This window comes from Danio rerio, chromosome 1, assembly GCF_049306965.1.
Source record: "Danio rerio strain Tuebingen ecotype United States chromosome 1, GRCz12tu, whole genome shotgun sequence".
NCBI classification, from domain to species: Eukaryota; Metazoa; Chordata; class Actinopteri; order Cypriniformes; family Danionidae; genus Danio; species Danio rerio.
Genome location: NC_133176.1, coordinates 56,376,553 through 56,400,725, shown reverse-complemented (window position 1 = coordinate 56,400,725; position 24,173 = coordinate 56,376,553). Strand labels below are relative to the sequence as shown.

The 24,173-nt window shown below is 37.6% G+C and overlaps 1 protein-coding gene across 34 annotated transcripts in view; it reads right to left on the bottom strand.

The window, feature by feature from the left end:
* inpp4b (inositol polyphosphate-4-phosphatase type II B) overlaps positions 1–24,173 on the bottom strand; it is a 405,814-nt gene that overhangs the window by 186,070 nt on the left and 195,571 nt on the right. For all 34 annotated transcript variants that reach the window (XR_012382279.1, XR_012382281.1, XM_073906014.1 and 31 more), the window contains one exon: positions 15,541–15,620. Coding sequence is in view for 15 of the 34 variants with exons in the window: in XM_073906014.1 (XP_073762115.1) it covers positions 15,541–15,620 (80 nt within the window). In the remaining 19 variants the exon portion in view is untranslated. The remainder of the gene's footprint in view (positions 1–15,540; positions 15,621–24,173) is intronic.

Genomic DNA, 24,173 nt, shown 5'->3' with positions numbered 1-24,173 from the left:
TCCGAGCATTATTGACCTAAATCTGCGATGCGGAAGTGCACCATTTTTTGCGATTGTTTTAGAACTTCTGGTTCAGTTTTTTTATGGGAGAAACGACTAGGAATAATAAACGGCAGAGAATGGTCAAACAACTTGCTCTACAAGAGTAGAGCTCTACTACAAGTGTGTTCATGACTATACATAAAATGTAGAGTAGTATAATATGAAAAGATCAGTTTGCAAGATCAAGCAGCACAACAAGACATTTTTAACATCTAAAAATCAATGGAAGTGAATGAGCCAAAAGGCTGCGTCCACTCGTACTTCAAGAATAAGGTCTTCTCTGCGATCACAAATAATAAAGCTTTAGAAATGAGTGAAGTTGAAGTAAACATTCATACCAACGAAAAAAAAACTTGCATCAGATAATAACATTTTACTTCTGCATCTCTTGCATGCTTATGATGAGTATAAATGCAGACTGTGTAGGTTGTGAAACCACACGATCAACACAGAACTGTCAACGTTTTTATTTGTAGCAACAGCTACAAACAGATGCGTGACAAGATCCAAAAACATAATCAAGTAAAGCTGCTCTAGAATAAAGAGCTCATGTTTAGATTATACTCAATGCCAGCTTCAAAAAACAACACTGAAGAATCATGTCACCTCAAAATGAAATATGCAGTTCATTTACTCTCTCTCTCAGCTCATTTAGGATGCAGGTAACAACTTGTGTTCCCCCCAGTAGAACATCACAGAAGATTTTTAGCAGAAACTGAGGTCCTTGGTGATGCGTAAAATGCAAGTGAATGATTGTGTCACGTTGAGAGTGAAAATAATAAAACAAACAAACAAACAAACAAATAAATAAATAAGAGGTAAATCCTTTGTTAAATGCATCAGTTAATTTAAATGAAATTCGTTTACTTCACTCAAATATAATGGAAAGTTTATTGTTCATATAAAATTTACTTACATTACTCAATTAGCACTTATATTTCTACATATAAAAAGTTTGGTCACACTTTCTTTTGATGGTCTGTTTGTTGAATTTAGGTTACATTGTATCTACATGTCAACTAATTCTCATTAGATTATAAGTAGACTGTTAAGGCTCCTACACACAGGGACGCTTTTCGTTTGAGTTTATCATCAGCGTTTTTCCAAGGCATTTTTCCGGATTTAAACCCAAGCGATTTTCACAGGCATCAAGCAGAAGAGTATGCAAAATCACTCCTTAATGTTAGATGGCGCTACACTACTTTAAGCTTCTGACACGCGCTTGTAACACAGAAGAAGTGGACAAAGTTGACAGGATTGTTGTTATGAATGGATCAAGTAGCAGTTCCAGCTCTAGCGATGAAGAGCTGTCTACCTGTCTAGCTAACCTAATTAACCTAGTTAAACCTTTAAATAACACTTTAAGCTGTATAGAAGTGTCATGAAAAATATCTAGTCAAATATTATTTATGTCATAAATATTACATAAATTATTATTTATGTAATATTTATTTATGTCATCATGGCAAAGATAAAATAAATCAGTGATTATAGATGAGTAATTAAAACTATTATGATTTAAAATGTGTTGAAAAAATCTTCTCACCGTTAAACAGAAATTGGGAAAAAAATAAAAGGGGCTAATAATGCTGACTTAAACTGTATATACATCCAATCAAAACCAATCAAAAAACTATGCACTTGTAGGGAATCAACCATCCAATTTTAAACTAACTAAAAAGTTCAGGTCTTCTTCGATGTTTCTACACCCCTAAACATGACACGGCGTGTGATTGGTTGGTTAACCTGTCAGTCAAATAGACCTTGACAAATCAAAGCGTTCCCAGACCTTCAGCCGCCGGTCTCACTACATCAAACCTAACAACAGCAATAGCCTTCTGTTCACATCCAAACCCAGATTTCACCTCTAAAGTGAACTCTTGTGTGCTTGTGCTGTTTAACAAGTGCTGAGCAGCAGCAGATGAAGAGCAAGGATGAGAAGGCCATGAACAAAAAACAGCATCAGAAAAGCATCAAAAGAGGCCGATGTCAGTATTTCTCCAGTACATTCCTTTTTCTGCTGGCCTCTGTATTTCACTGGATCACACACTTGATGGCTTTTCCATCATAGCCACAATAAGCCTGGCTTGTGTTTGTGTGTGTGTGTATACCTTGTATTCATCAAGCTGTGGAGACCAAACGTCCCCACAAATATAGTAATACCAGTCAATTCTGACCTTGTGGGGACATTTTTGAGAAAATTTTGAGAAGTATTTTGAAAATAGTAAAATGCTGATTGTTTGCTGTGAGAGTTGAGGTAGGGGGTAACAAATACAGTTTGTAGAGTACTTTAAAAAATCAGTACATCTATGAGAAGTCCCCGTGAAAATAGCAGTCCAAGTATGTGTTTGTGTGATTCTGCATTGCTGTGATACGCAGCAGAAGCTGCGGCGAAGATTTAAGTGGTTCTCAGATTAATCTCAGTACACAGAGCACAAAAATACACACACTTCAGAGCCGTAACCAGCTCGAGTTTAGGATTACTGAATTACAAATCCTATATTCAGTTCTTTCTAGCGCAAAGCATCTTTACGATTAAAACACTGAAGGAATCAGCAGTGTTTGCAAAGAGGCAAACGGTGCAGAATTTGTGTTGTTTCTGCTCAATTTAATTAAATGGTAACACTTTAAATTATTGGTCCATTAGTTAATGTTTGGTTAACATTATCACTAACATGAACATACAATTAGTAATACTTTTATTTCAGTATTTATTCATCTTTGTTAATGTTAGTTAATGTTGTTCAAGTTAAAGAATGTTAATTCATGTTAAAGCGTTAACAAGCACAATTTTGGATCTTATTAATGCATTAGTTAATGTTGAAATATGATTAATAAATGCTTTGCAGGATTATTCAGACTTAGTTGATGTTAGTATATGAATAAACTAACTAATGGACCATTATTCTAAGGGTTAACAAATAAATAGCTTAAACAATCAGCAATGGTCATCTTCTGAGGGTAGAAAAAAGACTATTCAGTATGCAAAAACACACAAGAACGAAAGCCAGTCACAATTCAGAATGCAAATGAAGTCCTGATGACATCACTCTGAATGCTGAACGTCCTGTTAGAGTCATTTCTGAATTAAAATTTTAAATTTCCAATGAAAACAATGTTAAAATCCAAAAATAGCTCCGTTACAAAACAAAATCATCCGGCTGAGTGGTTCAGGCTGAATTAATTGCAACACATTTCGCAGTGGATGAGAGAGAAAAAGAGAGAGAACAATCCTTGACCAGAGTGTTTGAGGAAATATGAATACAGAGCATATTCTGTCTTCAAAGCACATATTTAAATCAGACTCTATTGTTTTAAAGTTCAAAGTGATTCTGGTGAAACGGCGGCGCTTGTGAGAAAGAGCTGAACATGTCAAAGTCAAAATGAAGAGAGAAAGTTTGCATGAACACAAAACCAACAGGCTGATTTATTCAGGAAATTACCTTCGTTCTAAAACTGCTGATGGAAATGGACGCTTTATTAGGCATAATTTAGTGCCTAAAAAGACTGAAAGCGATACCTTATCTGTAACCACGCACAAATACAATTACATGCAGCATTTATAGTAACATTTATAAGACTCATTCCAGAATTGCAGGCACATTTCAAGCATTTCGCATTCATTACTTTTAAACTTGAATGATATAATGTATCATTTACAGTAAACTCGATCCAGTATTGATGTAAAATACTGCAAAATGCTTAAATGTAGTTGAAGGCATTTGATTCTGTTACTAATGGTTGTTTAAGCTAATGTTAAACTTTTGACAACACTAACAGTTGACAATTTCTGCCATTTGTGCTTAAAGATCAGGGTATCTGCAGGTTTCTAAAAGTTATATTTAAGACTTTTTTAATACCACACAGGATAAAAATTAAGACCAAATGTATAGTATAATTTTATAGTACTGAATTTGCAAAAAAAGCGCAAAACAGAACTGATTTATTACCATACTTAACACACTTTATTAAATATAGAAAGAGTAAAAAACCTGCATGCAGTCTTTCAACTGGCTAATATTAACTAATATTAATAATATTTAAGATGCAGCAGAATCATCTTTCACCAGTCTGGGCTACGTTTCCCAAACAACGATATAACTCGCGGATGAACATCATAGCACGATGCATAGTTTGAATGATGTAGTTAGAAGTGACGAGTGTTTCCCATAAGTGTAGTCTCTCTGTTGCAGATTAATTAATGTAAAACATCCATCATGATGCTCTAAACAGGGTGGAGTAACAACTTTAGAAAAAATCCACATAACTTTTTTTGTGCAAATTGTTTTGCACACACACATTTTTTTTTATTATCCAATAGTTTTGGGAAAAACATGCACTATGCAACATGCAAAATAATCTGCCAATGGGGTAAGCAAAATAATCTTATGTCAAAAGAAAAAAACAAGATTATTTTGCTTACCCCATTGGCAGATTATTTTGCTTGTTTTAAGAAAAACCAACTTAATATTGGCATATTATTTTTCAAAACAAGACGATATGTTTTGCTTGTCTAGAAAATGCATCTTGATTTAGGAATTTTTAGATATTTAGACTGGAAACAAGACAAAAAATCTAAGCAAGAAAAGCATTTTTTTGCAGTGTTGCAAACGTACAATTTTTGTAAAACCCTATATCCCGTAGCACCGTCACACACAGCAGTAGTAGTCATTTTGAACTGCCACTCACTGTATCAACAGATAATTGAATCAAGTGAACTCAGAATTGTGAGATATTAACTTACGCTTTTGAAATTCTCTGGAAAAAAATTGATATAATCTGTGTGAAAAGTAAATGGCTGACTATTTCTCAGGCTTCTTTTAGACTTCACATTTCCAAGAGCCTGACCTTTTTTTAATGTTATTATTTTTTAATGTCCAATACTAACAATAAAAAACTTAACCTGAAGTAATCCTGTTCAGTTAGGACAGCGAAATAAATAGGCTGATCAACTTTCAGAGAGAGAGAAAGCGCTTCTCGTTTCATTTGTTGTTGACATCAAAGGCTGCGCATTTAATCAAACTCTAAAGCGTTCTGGCTCAAATTCATTTAGGAGGATTATTCTTAAAAGAGCTCGCATTGAAAGGTCTCTAAACCAACACCGGCAGATAAACACTGAGCAATAATGGCTTTTTTGTAGGCTTAAAATTCACCAAAATATGCCTTTTCTGTCCATTGCTGGCAAAGCAATGAAATTATACTGACCGCAGCTCATAACAGACTTAGCGTCCTGTTTATGGTCTTCGGAAAGAGACAGAGATTATTGAGGGAGGGGAAAAAAGAGACACTGAAGGTGTTGGGGTGGAAATATGTGTGGTTTACTACATGCCATGATAACCTCTACTAACTAAATACCTCTACAACTAAATAACCTCAGGTAAAATAAAATGTCAGAATGTTTATGTCTTTCAGTGACTATTCTATGTGGATGTGTAGATTACACTCAACATGTGTAGTGTACACCTTAAAAAAATTACTGTTTGCTCAAACTACTCATTTAAAATGAGCTGAAATAACACAATTCTTGAGGGTTTTTTCGGGACATTGTAATTGTTTTATGTTCAATCCACTTAAATTTGTGAAAAACTAATAAGTTAACTTAATTCCTTCATGATGTTCCAATAATGCAAGTTGATTGTGTGGAACCCAGCATTTTTATTGCTGCTCTCATCTTCAAACTTTCACTTTTATTCATATAGTTCAGTTGCAGAACATGATAGGATGATAGGATGGATGATGAACATGATAGGATAGATGCATGCAAAAAAAGTTATATTCACAGACCTGCAAAACACTTATTCCACAGACTTCCAGCTAATGCAACAGCACAGCACAGTATATTTGCCAATAATGCACAACAAACATTTTCCCCCCTAAACATTGTGCTTTCTCTTGGCACTAACCACACACTAATTGAATCAAAGCATTCGTTTTTAGTGCAACAATTGCAGAAGAGAGACTGAAGGATGAATGCGTAAATGCAGGCCAGAAACTCTTCCAGATACCAGTCTGTAACTCTCCTTTATTCTTCTATACAGACTGATTGATGCTCATTTCCTTTATGGGCTGTAAATGATTTCGCTCTCCTCTTCAAGCCTGACAGACTCCAGCTGCCGTTTATCTCACAGATATGCATAAATATTCCCTCACAGCAGCCACTCAAAACAAGGTGTTGACGTGAAATATGACTCTACTGTATAGTTCCTGTCGTCTCGAGCGCCTTGTCAAATCTGATCGTACATGCTTTTTACAAATGAGCCCGCAGATGTTTTTCTGAAATCCTCTGACGACCTGATTAAACTTTCAAAAAGACACACATTAATCAAGCGTCATTAAGATGTGATGGACAAACATTTATCCACAATAAAAAAGCCAGTTACTTTACTTCAATGTTAAAGGGTCACGAAACACCAAAACACATTTTTTGAGCTGTTGACAGTCGTATGTGTGTCCCACACTGCTAAAAACACTATTAGGACACCTATATTTCACTAAAAAGTGTAAATTGGTTGTTTTTGCGTTATTTCAATCACATTCGTACTTCCTGTTTGAAACAAATTTTTGAAGCTGCGTCACGGTCATGACATAATAGCGTGTATTCCAGCGTGCAGACTGGACGTCTGTACCAGAGTGTGTCTTATTACGTCTTACAGTGTGATGCATTAATGCATGAGTAAGGCTTGGTTCAAACCAATCAGCGCGCTCTATTGTGCAACTTCATTAATATTCATTAGTGTCACCGTGTTTACACCACAGAGTTGTGTTGGCAAAACAAGCGTGAAGTGTTGCTTTTATAGTTTGCTGCCGTTAAGTTTTGTTTTCATTTTCCCTCTGTGAGAGCTCATCTGGATCACGTGTGGATTAACAGTGTACGCGACGCTCGACAACAATAACTTACGTGTCTAAGGAGGAACATTGTTTACTTGAGAGCTGTTCTCATCTGCAAACGATGAAATCCGGATTCGCTTGTAGTATTCTCTCCATATAGACGCGGCTCTAGTTGCTGGTGATTGTCCTGTCTCTACAGATTTGGTAAGTGAGCGACCAGTGCTCTTTGTTTATTCAGTTTGTTCGTATCGAATTAAGTTAACTATTGCACTGAGTGCAGAAATGTTAGCACCGCATTTTGTGACAGGAATAACACACGCGGCTTTCTGACGCTACCTGCCGTGTGCATCTAAGTTTCCGGGAAATGCGGAGTTTTTTTTTCTCTCATTCACCGTGCGGTATCAAACATTGCATGAAAAATACACACTTAGAGCAGTTCCTTGAATCAAATATCTCGTTTGTCGCGAGAAGCATGAATGAATTCCCTGAATGAAAGAGCCAAACTGCAGTTAAAGTCCAACATTTAATAATTTGTCAAATAATTCGACTACAGATGTCCATGTAGGTTAAACACCATCACTTTCTCCTGTCTGTGTGGGTGTGAATTTTGACTCTGAAACTCGCGCGTGCACAAATAGACACTCCCACACCATCCCACTTTAGTTCCTCCGACACTCCCCCCTAAACAGAGCTGGACACGCCCACTTTTCTGACTTTTTCCAAAGTAGAGGTGTAAAAAAACACCCTGCTGAAACGAGGGGGTTTCATGGCCCTTTAAAGCCATTCATTTATTTTTCATTTATTTTCAACTGCTTTTCTGGGGCTATATTGCTGTCCTCTGGGTTGCTGGACATCCATTACTGGACTCGACAATGACAAAAACAAAACAAACAGTGTTAGCATGCAGTAAAGCAACTTACAGACAAGTTCACTTCCAGCTAAAATATCCCCCGCTGCATCTGCAAATCATTTTTACACCAGAAGCCGCTCTCTTCTAAACGCTCTCATGTACTTTTAATCAGCCTCACACAGGGTCCAAAATTAAAGCAGCACTCGGCAGTTTTTTCCTTCATTAAAAAAAGTTTTAATCCTCAAAAAAAGGCTTGTGCTTTTGAAATATCATTGGCACTCGCTAGAAATGAAACAACTGAAGGCGAAATCTCAGCAGAAAGGCTCCTTTACATTTCTGTGTGTTGCTAGTTGTAATCCGAGAGAACTTAAATATACATAATTCATCGCTTGTAACTATAAAATAGAATTACCAGACATTCATTATTCTGCATAGAACCCGTAACAGTTGTCGAAAGCTAAAATTCAACGCATGAATAAATCAATAAATGAATGCATACACACACACACACACACACACACACACACACATAAATAAACATATGAGGCTTTGGAAACTTGCAAGTCACATTTGAAGAAATTAAAATGAATGAAAACAACTAATGCTGACCTCAGAACTGTCAAAACTTTATGTTATGGCAGTTATGTGGTGTATTTTACAAATAAAACCACTTTAATCTAAGGCCACAAAAAGACTTGGTAAAAATGTAATTGTAAGCAACCAACCACGCATTAAACCAATCAAATAAATAAACAAACAAACAAATAATTTTTTTTTTAAATAAACAAACAATCAAATAAATAAATAAATAAATAAATAATGTGTTTATGACTCATGTTAAAGATGAACTCTTTTATATTGAAGACTATTCATTCATTCATTTTCCTTAAGCTTAGTCTCTTATTTATCAGGGGTTGCCACAGTGGAAAGAACCGGCAACTATTTCAGCATATTTTTTACGCAGAGGATGCCCTTTAAGTTGCAACCCAACACTGGGAAAAAAGATTATTAAAAGACTAAAATAATCAGCTATTCAACATCTTCAGGAGAATAACAAATAAACTTTTTTTTTAATTGGCTCTCGCATCTGTGAAATTATGATAGAAAACAGCCAAATTTTCCTCGGAGCTTGTTGAAAGTTCATGTATGTGTGAAATGAGACTATTCAACAAGTAATTCAACAGCCAGAAAAAGTATGAAGTAAACTATAAGACATTTCCGTGATGCTATATTTATGCTGCCAAGTGTCAATATTTGAAAGGACAAGAAATATGAACAAAAAGAAGCAGACAAAGATAATGATCTATCTGTCATTTTAAGCAATTAATAGTAAAATACCAAATGAACATTTACCACACCAGATCATAAATAAAAGTTTGCTTAGCGCCTTATTTTTACCTATTATTGGCTTTTTGACATTTTTTCCTCTAGAAAAAAATCCTAGAGGAAACACTGACTTACCTTAAACAAATGCAGGTTTTTTTTCAGTTTACATATGATAAAAAGTTGATTTAGCGCATTCTACATGTTTTTAGTGTAACATTTAGAGGTTATACTGCATTGGCCACGGGTTGGACACATCTCAAAGAGAAGCGGCCCATAAACTGCCTCCCAAATCAATAGAGCGACTGTAAAGTGATTGAATTGAAGACTCAAAGATCTCCTGAGCAGAGCTGTTTATTGGCCCTCGCTCCTGCATCTCAGACTGCACGGATGAAGATCTATAAATAACCCAATGTGTCATGATATAGAGAGAGAGGAAGAGATAAGGCAGAAATGAAAAGGTGACCTGCGAGGGGACGAACCAACGGAGAAAAGACGAGACTTCCTGTAACGCAGAGCACTGGGTGAAAGGGCCTTATTTTCACCACAACAACAACAACAACACCTGCAAACTTTGTTGAGGACAGGTTTTTAGTTTATAGATGGCTATCACTGATTCTGAACATCTGAAAGATCAAGAGTAGCAAACCTTTTATTATACCTTATCAAATATTGCTACTAAACAACTTTGATTGAAGACCAAAAAAAAAAAAAAAAAACTGGCTAAACTATATCACAAAAAAAACTATACCGTTAAATTAGTCTAAATTAATTAAATTATTATTTTTTTCAAATATTTCCCAAGCAAAGAGGATTTTTCACAGTATTTCTGATAATAACTTTTTTTATTTGTGTTGTTTTGGCTAGAATAAAAGCAGTTTATAACTATTAAAGCCATTTTAAGATCAAAATTATTAGCCCCCTTAAGCAATATATTTTTTAGATGTGTGTGAGAATGAGAAAGTGCTTGGGTGTTTCCCAGTACTGGTTTGCAGCATGAAGGGCATCTGCTGTGTAAAACATATTCTGGATATATTGCCGATTCATTCCACTGTGGTGATCCCAGGTTAATAAAGGGACTAAACCGAATAGAAAATAAAAGAATGAATATGAGTGTGTGTGAGAATGCAAGAGTGTTTGGATGTTTCCCAGTACTGGTTTGCAGCTTGAAAAGCATTCGCTGTGTAAAACGTATGCTGGATAAGTTGGCGGTTCATTCCGCTGTGGCGACCCCAGATTAATAAAGGGACTTAGCCGAAAATAAAATGAATGCATGAATATGAGTGTGTGTGAAAATGCAAGAGTGTACTGGTGTTTCACAGTACTGGTTTGCAGCTTGAAAGACATTCGCTGTGTAAAACATATGCTGGATAAGTTGGCAGTTCATTCCACTGTGGCGACCACAGGTTAATAAAGGGACTAAGCCGACAATGAATGAATGAATGAATGAATGAATATCCAAAAAAATTCACAATCTTTCTAGAGAGTACAGCAGAATACACAGTTAACCCCAATACAGCATGATGTAAATCTCAAGCTATACATTCCCCTTCATTTTTCATTCCAGCATTGCATTTTTCACAACATGGCAAAAAAGAGGTGTGATTTTCAGAAGACTCCAGCACTGTACACCTGCCGCATTCCACAAGACACAGAGCAGCACTGCTTTTGTACTTGTGCTGCTGCTCACCAAAGAGAAACACTATTCTGAGCTTCAAGAAAGACAGAAACAATCAAAACAAGCAGCCCGAGACAGAAGAACAAACGACAGGCACCAAAGGCCAGCGTCTGCACTACAGCATGACCAACATGCCAATTAAACACAAACAATAATCAATATTAATAATCACAGTGCGACCTGTGTCTCGGAGAATCCCTCAGGCTGTCAGTCTCACGAACATAAGACTGTTGATCATCAATGATCAGCAATGACGCAAACCAATCCACTCCGAGCCTTCTTAAAGGTCACCTATTATGTAGAAGAAGTCTCTGATGTAGCTAGAGAGCATGTGTGTGAAGTTTCAGCTCAAAACACCACACAAATAATGTTGTGTAACTCTTTGAATCTGTCCCTTTCAGGCTTTGATACTAATCGGGCTATGTTGGTGACTGCCACTTTAAATTCAAATGAGATTGTGCTCTTTTCAAAAGAAGGCGGAGCTACAAATGTCTGTGTCAGCATAATGGCAGATTCAAAAACAAGACTAACCTCCTATTGTAATGGGGAGAGATGGTCACTAATGGGCAGGGCTTTCCCCCTCTGATGGCACGTACAACAGTAGAATGTCAATCAAAGTGTTTCTGAAGACTGTTATTAGCAAGTCTGACTATACGAAATACAATTAACATTTTTTTATCATTAGAAGCTGCTTATATTCACACACTGTTGCCACACAACTGTGTTTAAACCCCTTATAAAAGTGGTTTTGCATAATAGGATCCCTTCAAAATGCACCAAATACCTACAAGTTGCTACCTTTGTTTCCTATAAAAGGATTAAATCCACCCCAGGTCAAAAACACATTTTTATCATTATTATTATTATTATTTTTAATAACCATTGCAGAATCAGATCTATATTGTCAGTTTGCAAGCGATTTGTTTAAGGATCAGGGGTCTCATTTACAATCATGGCATTTGCACAAACCGTAGGTGGAAACATGCGTGCGCCACCTCCCACACAAAAGTTGTGATCTATAAAAAACATACTTGAAGAGAGAATGTGCGCAGCTGTAATCAAACTCTGAGTAAACATGTTTAACTTAAATACTGACTCAGCTAAACCATTCTAAATCACCATTTGAGCCATCATCATTAATAAATACAGTTACATTTATTCTGGCTAGTTTTTTTTACAAATGATACCCCTGATCCCTCATCTCTGAGAATCTGCTTTGCTCTGATTGGTCAAATGGCATGATCTGTTGTGATTGGTCGAAACCAAACACTCATTATCATTTTAAATTATAAATAAATAAGCTTTCCATCTATGTATAATTGCTTAGAATTAGGCTCAAGACAAGTATTTGATATATATATATATATATATATATATATATAGTTAAAGTTAGAATTATTAGACCCCTTGAATTATTAGCCCCCGTTTAGTTTTTCCCAATTTCTGTTTAACAGAGACAAAAAATTTCAACACATTTCTAAACATAATAGTTTTAATAACTGTGGACATGCTCACAAACTCCTCTGACAGAAGCACAAAGGATACTGCTCATGAGTTACACATCTTTAAACATACTTTAAACACTCTTTAACCACAATATGTCTGTACAGTATGGCTGGATGGCTTTTTTATCATGAATTCTGAATACACTAGTCAAGCAGAATCTGCCTTTGACTTGATTTGCTCACCAAATTCTCTACAAATGTCATTAAAACAAAACATTTTTAACAAAATCTGAATACTTTACACCATTTAATTTCCATTAGCCTTTAACAATAAAACAAAAAAACTAATGGTTACGTTAAACTTGAGCTGACAATCTCGAAACCATCCCCATCATTCTCCCTCTCTTTTCAGATGTCCTTATTTCTAAATAAAAGTTTACCATGCACCAAATTTGACCCATAGTTTGGGCATCTCTGTAAAGTAAGGAAAGCAGGATCTGCAAAGGACCTAAAGGCAGGAATCAAGCTCGGCTTGCTTTAAACTGAACTGATGCTGTCTGTGGATGTACTCAACCACAAGGCTATCCACAAAGACATCAACGACAAAAAGCTGATTCATTTGAAGATCTTGGTGGGTGGGGAGTTTATCACACTGAGCATCTACAATGGAGCAAATGCATGTAACCCAGCGGGGTGTAAATTTCTAACCCCATAACCTCATTTCACTTCTCTGAGATCAGATTAGATTTAAAGCCACTAAACGCTGGGAAAGTTTACAGTCCAATGACCCAACAAGAGACAAACAATCAAACAAAAGAGTAATAATAAGAAGAAAACAACAAGACTCACAAGTTTAAATAGATACAGACTATAATCAAGGTAAATATGACTGAATGTGTGATCTGTTATATTTATACAGAGACAAAGATGATTCATACACTGCAAAAACGCTTTTCTTGTGTAGATTTTTAGTCTTGTTTTTTGTCCAAATATTGATTCATTCTTAAAGGGCCCCTATTATACATTAAAAAGGGTCATATTTTGGTTTTAAGGGTCTCCAACAGCAGGCTGATATGCATGCAAGGTCAAAAAACACTTTCATTGTCTTATAATCAGCATTTATTTTGTTCCCAAACACACACAATGCTAATCTGCGCTGATTGGACCGACGACAGTCTGTGGTGGTTCGACAGCGTTCAGTGCGAGACAGAGTGAAATGCTCACTATGGCTTATCAACAATATTGAAGAAGTCAGACAGCATAGTGTATGTGTGAGCATACCTGCCAACACTCCTGTTTTTCCCGGGGGTCTCCCGTACTTCAGACCCATCTCCAGTCACAAACCCACTTTGTTATTTATCACCGAAAAATCCCATATTTTTAACCCTCCGAACCTAACCCCCCGATCTCCCAGATTTTCTGGGACCAAATATTGGCAGGTATGTGTGTGAGCTCAATGCATGTGTACATAAAAAGTAGTGCAGTTAAACACCAGCATATTGCTCTATTCTTAACCATGACACACATTCAGTATCAATCCACACAGCGGCAAAGGCTGAACTATTCTCAATCTTGACCCCTGCACTTGTGTAGGAACAGCTGACGATGGACAAAGCAACGACAAACGGCAGTTTATCGCGAGCTCACAAACGCTTTTAAATCCGTAAACAAAGCTTCACACGTTGTGTTTTTAAAGTGGCTTTACACGTGATATGAGGATATAGAGTTAACCTGATACAGTACAAGCGGTTACAAGTAACAAAACACAATTAAATACAAGCTAGGGAAAACGAGGAGGCAGCCATGGAAATGCACTTACTTATACTTGTGAAAAAGAGGAAGAAACTGATCCATGATCCACTGATCCAAAGTCCCTTACATCAATAGTATTTTCTGATCCTTCCTTTAACAATTGGCTGACGAATCCCCGTTGTAAGTGTGTGGATTACTGAAGCACTCATCAGAAAAATCAGGGCTTTAATGCTGAGGTATTTTTGCAAAAATAAACCTTAACCACTGACTCCTCACAGTTTCATCTTTGGGTAGAGAAAATAACACTAACTTTCCCTCGCACTTCTAATAATATCCAGCTGAGCACAGCGTCTTCATGACTTGATTCAACTGGGATCTGCAAATGCGTTCGTCTTCCTTTTTTTCTTTGCTATTGTGTTTGTGGGCGGGGCCGCAGGTTGAAATTTTCCCTAGTTTGCATGTGCAACAATTAGTTGGGGCTTAAGATTTGTATCGACGTCACGCCGAAGCGGAGACTCGTTTTCAAGACGATTCATTTGAAGAACTATGAATCGACTAAATGAATCAATAGTTTTAAACACTGTGCACTTTCAGATTTAAGCCATAGCTGGATATTTCACTTCACTTAAGAGCTGAGTTACACACTGCATGGAAGGTCATTTTCAAAAACCCATAATAGGGGCTCTTTTAAATCATGATGCTTTTCTAGATAAGTAAAAACATGGTCTTGTTTTAAGAAATAATGTAAGAAATTAATTGATTTTCCTTAAAACAAGCAATATAATCTGCCAATAGGCTAAGCAAAATAATCTTACGTCAAAGCAAAAAAAAAAAGATAATTCTTCCACCCCATTTGCTGATTATTTAGCTTGTATTAAGGAAAAACTCACTTCATTTTTGAATATTATTTCTTAAAACAAACCATGTTTTTGTTTAGATGAGAGAAAACAGTAAAAATCGATATCATAAAACAGTCTAAACTCTGGATGAGGTAAATGTCAAAGCTGAGGCAAAAGAACTGAAATTCACACTCAAGAAGCTACTAAACGTCGGCGCCAGTGGTGTAGTGGTTAGTGCGTCGACACATGAACTCCGGTGCTTGCGGCGACCCGGATTCGATTCCGCCTCGCGGTCCTATGCCAATCCTTCCCCACTCTCTGCTCCCCATGTTTTCCTGTCAATTCTCTACTGTCCTGTCAAAAATAAAGGTGAAAACCCCGAAAAAATAATTCTAAAAAAAAAAAAAAGAAGCTACTAAACTCCATGTTCTGACCTGTTTGGGATGCAACCTGCTCTTTATTTACCCATCATTCCACTCTCCTTGATGTGCAAATATTATAAATCTACTATGCTATAAAGCCCCATGCAACCCAGCCCTGACGTAGAACAAGAAACTCATTCATTGGACAGCCGAATCAAGTTGTGTGGCAACTAAATATGTGGCAAATCCAGCAGCAGATGGCCTGTTTGCTGCTGGAGCCTCAGTCGTGTTTGATCAGCTGTGTGCACCTGACATCATCTCCCTCCAGAGATCCTCACTCGTGCACCAAACACACCAAATGAAGTTTACAGCAGAAAACGGCAGCGCAGCATGATAAATAGCATCCCACATCGCAACTCACCTCAGGCTGAGAGAAAGCTGCTGGTCTTTGGAATGGAGGAGATCGGCCACGGAGAAGCGGCTGGTTCCAAGGAAGTTGCTCTAAAGAGAAAAAAACAACAACAGTCTGGTCATAACATGAATGGAGACGTCATGAATATTTGTGCAGTGATGAACACATCTTGAGTTTCCTGCGTGACCTTTTCATTAAGACTTAAAAGCATCACAGTGTCTAAACTGCACTAAAGCTTCCAGTCTTACAGCTGCGGTTTAAAAAACACAAACCAACTTCTACATTTAATTTGAGGAAGTAAAATTAACGGATGGATGGATGGATTGAGATATGTATGGATAGATAGATAGATTGATATATGTATGGATGGATGGATGGATGGTGCATAGGTAGATGGATGGATGGTTTGATGTATGTATGGATAGATCGATTAATATATGTATGTATGGATGGATGGTGCATGGGTGGATGGATGGATGGATGGATGGATGGATGGATGGATGGATGGATGGATGGTGCATAGGTAGATGGATGAATGGATGGATGGATTGAGGTATGTATGGATATATAGATTCATATATGTATAGATGAATGGTGCATGGGTAGATGGATGAATGGATAGATTAATAGATGGATGGATGAATTAAGGTATGTATGGATAGATAGATAGATTGATATATTTATGTATGGGCGGATAGTATGTGGGTAAATGGATGGATGGATGGATAAATGAAGGTATGTATGGATAAATTGATGTATGTATGTATGAATGGATGTATGGATGGTGGATGGATAGATAGATAATCGAAGGGATGGATGATGCATGGATGGATGGATGATTGGTAGATGGATGGATAATTAATGGATGGTGAATGATAGATGGATGGATGAATATATAAATGTATAAATGGACGGCTGGATGGATAGATTGATGTATGTATGTATAGATGGATGGTACATAGATAGATGGCTGGATGGATGGTGGATGGATAAATGAATGGATGGATAGGTTGATGTATGAATGGATGGATGAATGAATGAATAATAGATAAGATGAATAGAATAATGTATGTATGGATGGATGGATAGATGGAGGGATGGATGATACATGGATGGATTGGTAGATGAATAATTGATGGCGAGTGAAATGTGGATGGATTGATGGATGCATAGTTTGATGTATGTATGGATGGATAAATGGGCTGATGTATGTATATATGGATGGATGTGTGGATGTATGATTGGTTGGATGGATAGATTAATAGATAGATGCATCTATGGATGGTTTATGGATGGATGAATGCATGGATGGATGGATGTATTGATAGATCGATGTATGTATGTAGGGATGGATGGACAGATAGTTTGATGAATAGATGTATGTATGTATGTATGTAGGTATGTAGGTATGGATGTATGGATGGATGAATGGATGTAACATGACATGGATGGATGTATGGATGGATAAATGGAAGGATGGATAATGCATGAATAGATGAATGATTGGCAGATAGATGAATAATTGATGGATGGTGTATAATAGTAGAATGCTGCATTTATGGATTGTTCATGGATGGATGGATGGATGCATAGATGGATGTATGGACAGATAAACTGATGTATTTATGTAGGGATGGATGGATGGATGGATTGATAATTTGATGGATAGATCAATGTATGGATGTATGGAGCATAGATGGATGGATGAATAAATAGATGGAGGGATGATGCATGGATAGATGGATGGTTGAGATGGATGGATAAATAAATGGATGGTGAATGGAGGGATGGATGGTAGGGATTCATGTTTAGATAGATAGGCTGATGTATACTGTAGATGGATGCATGGATGGATGTGTGGATGATTGTGTGGATGGATAGATTGATGTATCTACAGATGGATGGATGGACGGATGAATGGATGGATGGATATGCTGGTTTACAGGGATGATTTTCATTCCTAGCACACAGTAATCATGGAAACATGTTTGTGTGTTTATGCATGAATCCAGTGGCTGCGGCGAGCATGAATAAACACATACTGTAGGAAAGGAGCATCAATAAACGCACACAGAGTGGACAGGAAATACAAAACAGATTGGTAGAGGATGGGAGTTGAATAGCGTGAGGAACGGGAATTGATGCCGGAGAGCTACAAAAAGCAAAGTTTTGTCAAGAAGCCGAAAAGCTTAAAAGCCCGAAGATTTTACAGGCAGTGCAGTCAGGATAAATTGATTTGAGTTGCGAAATTGCTTGTGCTGGTTGCTGTGGCGTTGCAAGCTAGTTGCAAACAAGTCATGAGAGGTCATAAAGGTGTTGCCATGGTGTCCTGAGAGATTACCTGCCAGTTGCCATGGAGTTTTGGTGGTTGAAGGTAGAAATTAAGGAGTATTTTGCTGCCAGAGAGTTGCTAGGGTGTTATTATAGGTGTTGTGTAGGACACTGGCAGGGTGTTGCTAGGCACTGTTCAGATTGTTTTTTTTTTTTTTTTATGGTTTCTAAGTTGATTGCAATGGTTGCTAGGGTGTCACTTTTGTCATTTCAAGAGTTCACACTTAGCTGATAATCAATAAAGCGTATTTGGCATGCTGTCCCGGGAGAGAGCCCTGAGCTCGTAATATCCTCGAGCCCGGGGCTCCCTCCCGTTAGAAGGGCGAGAGGGGAATTCGAGGTCAGGTAGGTCTCGAGAACTCCCCTGCTGGTCACCGTGAGAAGTGTAAACTCAGGTTGTATTGGGTGATAATTTGTTTTAGTCAATTGCTATGGTTTATGTTTTTGGACGGTGGGAGGAAACCGGGGAACCCGGGGAAAACCCACGCGAACACGGGGAGAACATGCAAACTCCACACAGAAACACCAACCAGCCCGATGGGTTGGACTAGCGGTGTTCTTGCTGTGAGGCAACAGTGCTAGCCACTGGGCCACCGTGTCGCCCGATCAGAAAAAGTGGGAGGATGTAGGGGTGGAAGGGGGGGAGCTTCAAGACGAAGATAACTGGAGTGGAAAACTCAGGTTATTTATAATGCTTCCGTAATCATCTAATAGGGTTGATTACGGAGCTAACAAGGAGCCAGCCGTGTTGATTATAAGCACGTGATCCTCTCGAAATTAGTTTATGAATAAACCACACTTAGGGCACTTGCCAGGGTATTTGCTAGATGTTTGTTCTTTGAAAGGAATTCTGAGTGGATTTAACTGATTTCTTGCATGCTTTAGTATCAGGATGTTGCTAGGCACTTTCTAAAGGTGTTCAGATTGTTTTCCTAATGGTTTCTAAGTTGACTGCAATGGTTGCTAGGGTGTCACTTTTATCATCCAGGGCAGGGTATGATGATTGTATGTGTGATTGTCCAAACTCAGTCCTGGAGGGCCAGTGTCCTGCAGATTTTAGCTCCAACTTGCCTCAACACCCCTGCAAGGATGTTTCAAGAAAGCCTAATAAGAGCTTGATTAGCTAGCCCAGGTGTGTCAGATTGGGGTTGGAACTGAACTTTGCAGGACACCGGCCCTCCAGGACCGAGTTAGGACATGCCCGATCTAACATGCATTTACTGTATGATTTGTTTATGATTTTGTTTAATTTTTCTTTTTTAAATCGAAAATCGAATCGAAGCGTGACTTTAGAATCGAAAATGTAGTCGAATCGAAGATTTGGGGGATCGTGACACCCTTACTAAATTGTGTTGAAAAAGTCACATACTGTATTTATAAAGTATAATTTACCCAAAAATGTCATTTCTGTCTTCATGTAATAATGTTTTCACGGCCGCAAAATCACACGTGACGGAGCTGACCGTGCGCTGTTACCACAGAGAGGGCGGGCCCGTGCCTGTTAATGAAGTCTACTTTAGTGAGCAGAAGCTGCATAAGCAGTGAATAACAAATAGTACAGTGGTAAATAGCATTCAATTTGTGGGACAGAGTGATTGTTTGGGAGCCGTACGGGAAGTATGAACCACACTTGGAAGTGAAAATGAAACTGAAAGCGCACACATTATTTAAATAATCATATCGCATTATAGAGGTATGATTTTAGCAAATATTTGCTTTTTAACCAAGAGTCGACCTACACATAATATTATTGTTGTTTTATCATATGTTTGGGAAATAACAATAATAATAGCCTACAGATATTAACCTTTATTTTACATCTACAGAATCGTGAGAAAATCGTGATCTTTATTTTAAGCTAAAAAAATTGCAATTCTCATTTTAGCCAGAATCGTGCAGCTCTAATTGACAGGTGGTTATTTGTGTGTAACTTATCTTTATTTATTTATGATTTGATTACGAGTAAAACAAAGATCATGTGGGTCAGGTAGTTGAAACAGCAGGCTACAAATAATTAATTTGATTATAAACAAATGATAAAATAACTAATTAATTCACCGCTGACTACGACAACGATGCCATCTTCCATCACGATGTTTGACATTAGACATCGTTCGTTGTCGACATTGCCCAACCCTAATATATAAATATATTTGTATACACTTCTACATGTTCAATATATACGTAGGTCAGCCACCAGTCAAATTTTATTAATGCACATCTTTATGCAAATCTATTAAAGGAAAATCTATTAAATGCGACCATTTTTGTCAAATAATAGCAAAATTATCATATTTACACCACTATCATAATGTATAAGCCACGAAAAAGTGTTTGTACAACAAAAAACAGGCAATATAATTAAATGAACCTTAAATATTTTCAAAAATAGAGCTTTAGTAAAAATAGAGCACTTATGGACATATATTTCAACGTTTAAATTAGCTCCGGAAAATTCTGCATGTTCGTTACTCTCGACCACATGCTGAAAGAAATCAATAGCAACCTGGATATATAGTACAATACTTTAAATGTCCAGTAAGTGTATATGCGACTGCACAACAATGACAGAGATTCAAAAATATATTTTTTGGGGGCCGAATCTTACTAAATTTTTGACGTCAGCTGTGGGCTGGAGGGTGGGGTGGGGGTGGGGTGGTCGCAAATGGCCTGCTGGCTGGCTGTTTGAGACTTCTGATCTAGGGCATTGCAGGAAGGTTGCCAGGGTGTTTGCTAAGAGTTCAATGGATTTCTTGTGTGTTATTGTATAAGTGTTGTTGTCTGGGGGATTTTTAAAGGCGTTGCTAGGGAGTTGTGAGGTGGTTTTTAAAATGTTTTTTTTTGTGCACTATACGGTTGCTAAAAAGGTGGACAATAGATAGATCATGCTATTTTAAAGGCTCCGGGAAAAGTGACAGTTCATAAATGTCTGCTCTCAGAAGGGTACTTTGTCAAGCAACATATAATGAGAAATGAAAACAGAGACATAAATGCAGACAGGATGTGTTCATCGCTTTGGTTTTGTTCTGCTGAGAGAGAGATCCGGTCATACCAAGGACATGCAGGCCTGTACTCTGCCTTAATTAGTAATTACAACACACATACACACACCGGAATCCCCCGGCATTTCTCAGAAATTAATTACCGCGCTGCGTCTCTTCACTGTAATGTCTCAGTTCAGGCCCAAACAGACTGAGTGTTGGGGGACATGCTGGGAAACTGATTTACACGTTAGGCTTGTTTTAAGTGAAACACGCTTTAACTTTAACCTATAATCGGCTATGTTTCCACCCAAAGAGGCGAATTAGAGTTGTGAGCAAAACTGAAATATAAAACGTTTGCAAATAAAGCACCGTTTCAATCCAATTAGTCTAAGAGAACAAAATGGTCACTTCCTGATGAACTTGCACCAAATATCAAAAAGAAATATGCCATTTGCTGCAGAAGCCACGGTTGGGCCTTTTTTCTTATATAATAACATACCTGCACAACAGAGTATGAAGATAAAACTCAATGAACAGATGGTGGCTCAATGTGAGATGTTCTTTGGGAGCGCAGACGCTCAAGTTCTGGAGGTAATAATACTGAAACGCTTTGATGACAGACTTTGGCCGATGGATTTTCAAATGACTAAAACAACATTTCAGATGTTTTACAATCTGGTCAGCCCACTGGTTTGTGCTCTTATGTCGTCCCATCGTGCACCAGTTCTAACAGTTAACCTTTTTTTTGTTATCACATAAAATTTAAACAAAATCCTAAGTCTGTTTTGATGCACATACTGGAACTTGTTCTGTAAATGTGTTTCCATCATAGTTTATGTGCATTTTTCTTACTTCTAGAGTTTTTTTGGATGGATGGATAGATGGATGGATGGATGGATGGATGGATGGATATAATGATGTATGTATGCATGAATGGATGGATGTGTGAATGTATGATTGGATGAATGGATGGATGGATGGATGGCTGGAGGGATGGATGAATGGATGGATGGATTGGTTAAAGTATGTATTATTGGATGGATGGATGGATGGATGGATTGGTTGATGTATGTATTATTAGATGGATGGATAGAGGGATGGATGGATGATTGGATGGATGGATGGATGGATGGATGGATTGATGTATGTATGATTGGATGGATGGATGGATGGATTGGTTGATGTATGTATTATTAGATGGATGGATGGATGGATGGATGTATTATTGGATGGATGGATGGATGGATGGATGGATGGATGGATTAATGTATGTATTATTGGATGGATGGATAGATGGATGGATAGATGGATGGATGATTGGATGAATGGATGGATGGATGACTGGATGGATGGATGGATTGGTTGATGTATGTATAATTGGATGGATGGATGGATGATTGAATGGATGGATGGATGGATGGATTGATTGAGTGATGTTTGTATGATTGGATGGATGGATGGATGAATGGATGGATGGATTGATGTATGTATTATTGGATGGATGGATAGATAGATAGATGGATGGATGGATGGATGGATGGATGGTTTGATGGATAGATTGATTGATCTATGTATGATTAGTTGGATGGAATGATGGATAAATGGTTGGATGGTGCATGGATGGATAGATGGATATATAAATGGATAGAGCTGTGTATGGATGGATGGATGGATGAATGGTTGGATGGATGATTGGTTGGATGGATGATTGATTGATTGATTGATTGATGTATGTATGATTGGATGGATGGATGGATGAATGGTTGGATGGATGAATGGTTGGATGGATGATAGATAGATTGATTGATGTATGTATGATTGGGTGGATGGATGGATGGCTGGATAGATAGATAGATAGATAGATAGATAGATAGATAGATAGATAGATAGATAGATAGATAGATAGATAGATAGATAGATAGATAGATAGATAGATAGATAGATAGATAGATAGATAGATAGATAGATAGATAGATACAGACATTGCTATTGGTCGCTAAAATGTTCCTTTCTTTGTAAAGCAAGTTGTATTTTAGCTTCAAATGTCATTCCTGTAATTTACAAATTCACATCATTTAGAAATCACCGGGAAGCAAACAGGAACAGCATGTAACAGCACCAAATGTTCCTGTCGTTTGCATGTTTGCCTTTTCAAATGAAGTAATACTCACAACAACGCACATATGCTGTTTTCCAAGGTATTGTGGTGTTGTCACAGATCAAGGTGGAATCTGTTGTGCTTGACATGATGAAATATGCAGGAATATGGCGTACAGTTCGGCTCTGACACTGATGTGGGATAATTGGAAACAAGGATGTTTACTCCCGAGCCGGAATTGGTATCATCATCACTAAACCGGAAGGTGACTATTCGCCGTTTGTTAAGTTAAAACAGAGCGAGTAGTGATTTATTGATGCTTTACATGAGGCTGAAAAGGTTACGAGCCAATTCACAGTATCGACTAAGACTTAGGTGTAAGAGCTGGATGTGAATCCAGATAATGGCTTAATACAGCACATACACTCTACTACACATGAACCCTACAAATACACTTGTAGTTTCTGCATGTCTTCGTTGGATCCTGAAAAGATTGCAGTTCTCGGCGAACACAATCTCTGGCATCATTACTCTACAGAACATGCTGAACAGTATGCTAAGGGTGTAAGAGAGATCAGTCATGCATCTGAAAAAGCCTGTCCATGCAGCAGAATCGCTTTCAGAGAGTGAAGAGATAATGATGCAACCGCTAGTTATCTGTTGGTTATCTACATGTAACTAAGTCAGTAGCTCGTGGGAAACATCCACGCTTGTAAAACGTGCACTGCTTGCAACTGTTCAAATGGATTTACATCCCCCAGAGATTTTTAAAATGAGAAATGATCATGTGTTTGGATTTGTCTTATTGAATATGGTTGAACTAATACAAGCTTTACTAAATGCAATAATAAAGGTTTGTCTTTGGGCAAACTTGATCCCAGACTTGATTTAAAAAAAAAAGTTCAGATACAGAAGCAAAAGTGATATCACATATGATGTTAGTGTCAGCAGCTAGCTCTCTGCAACTCCACATGGTTACTCACTGAAGCTAAGTCGAGCGGTGCCAGATCAGTATCTGGATGGGGGACTACATGGGAAAGCTAGGTAGTGGTATTAGTGAGACCAGCAGGGGGCAGTCTGTGTGGGTCCTAATGCCCCAGTATATTGATGGGGACTCTAAACAGCGAATTCAATAATGTTAAATTTCGAGCATGGTTTCCGCTATATTCATTCTTCCATGGCGGGGCGCCACGCCAAAATTGATCCCGCCACGGCTACATTACAGCTTT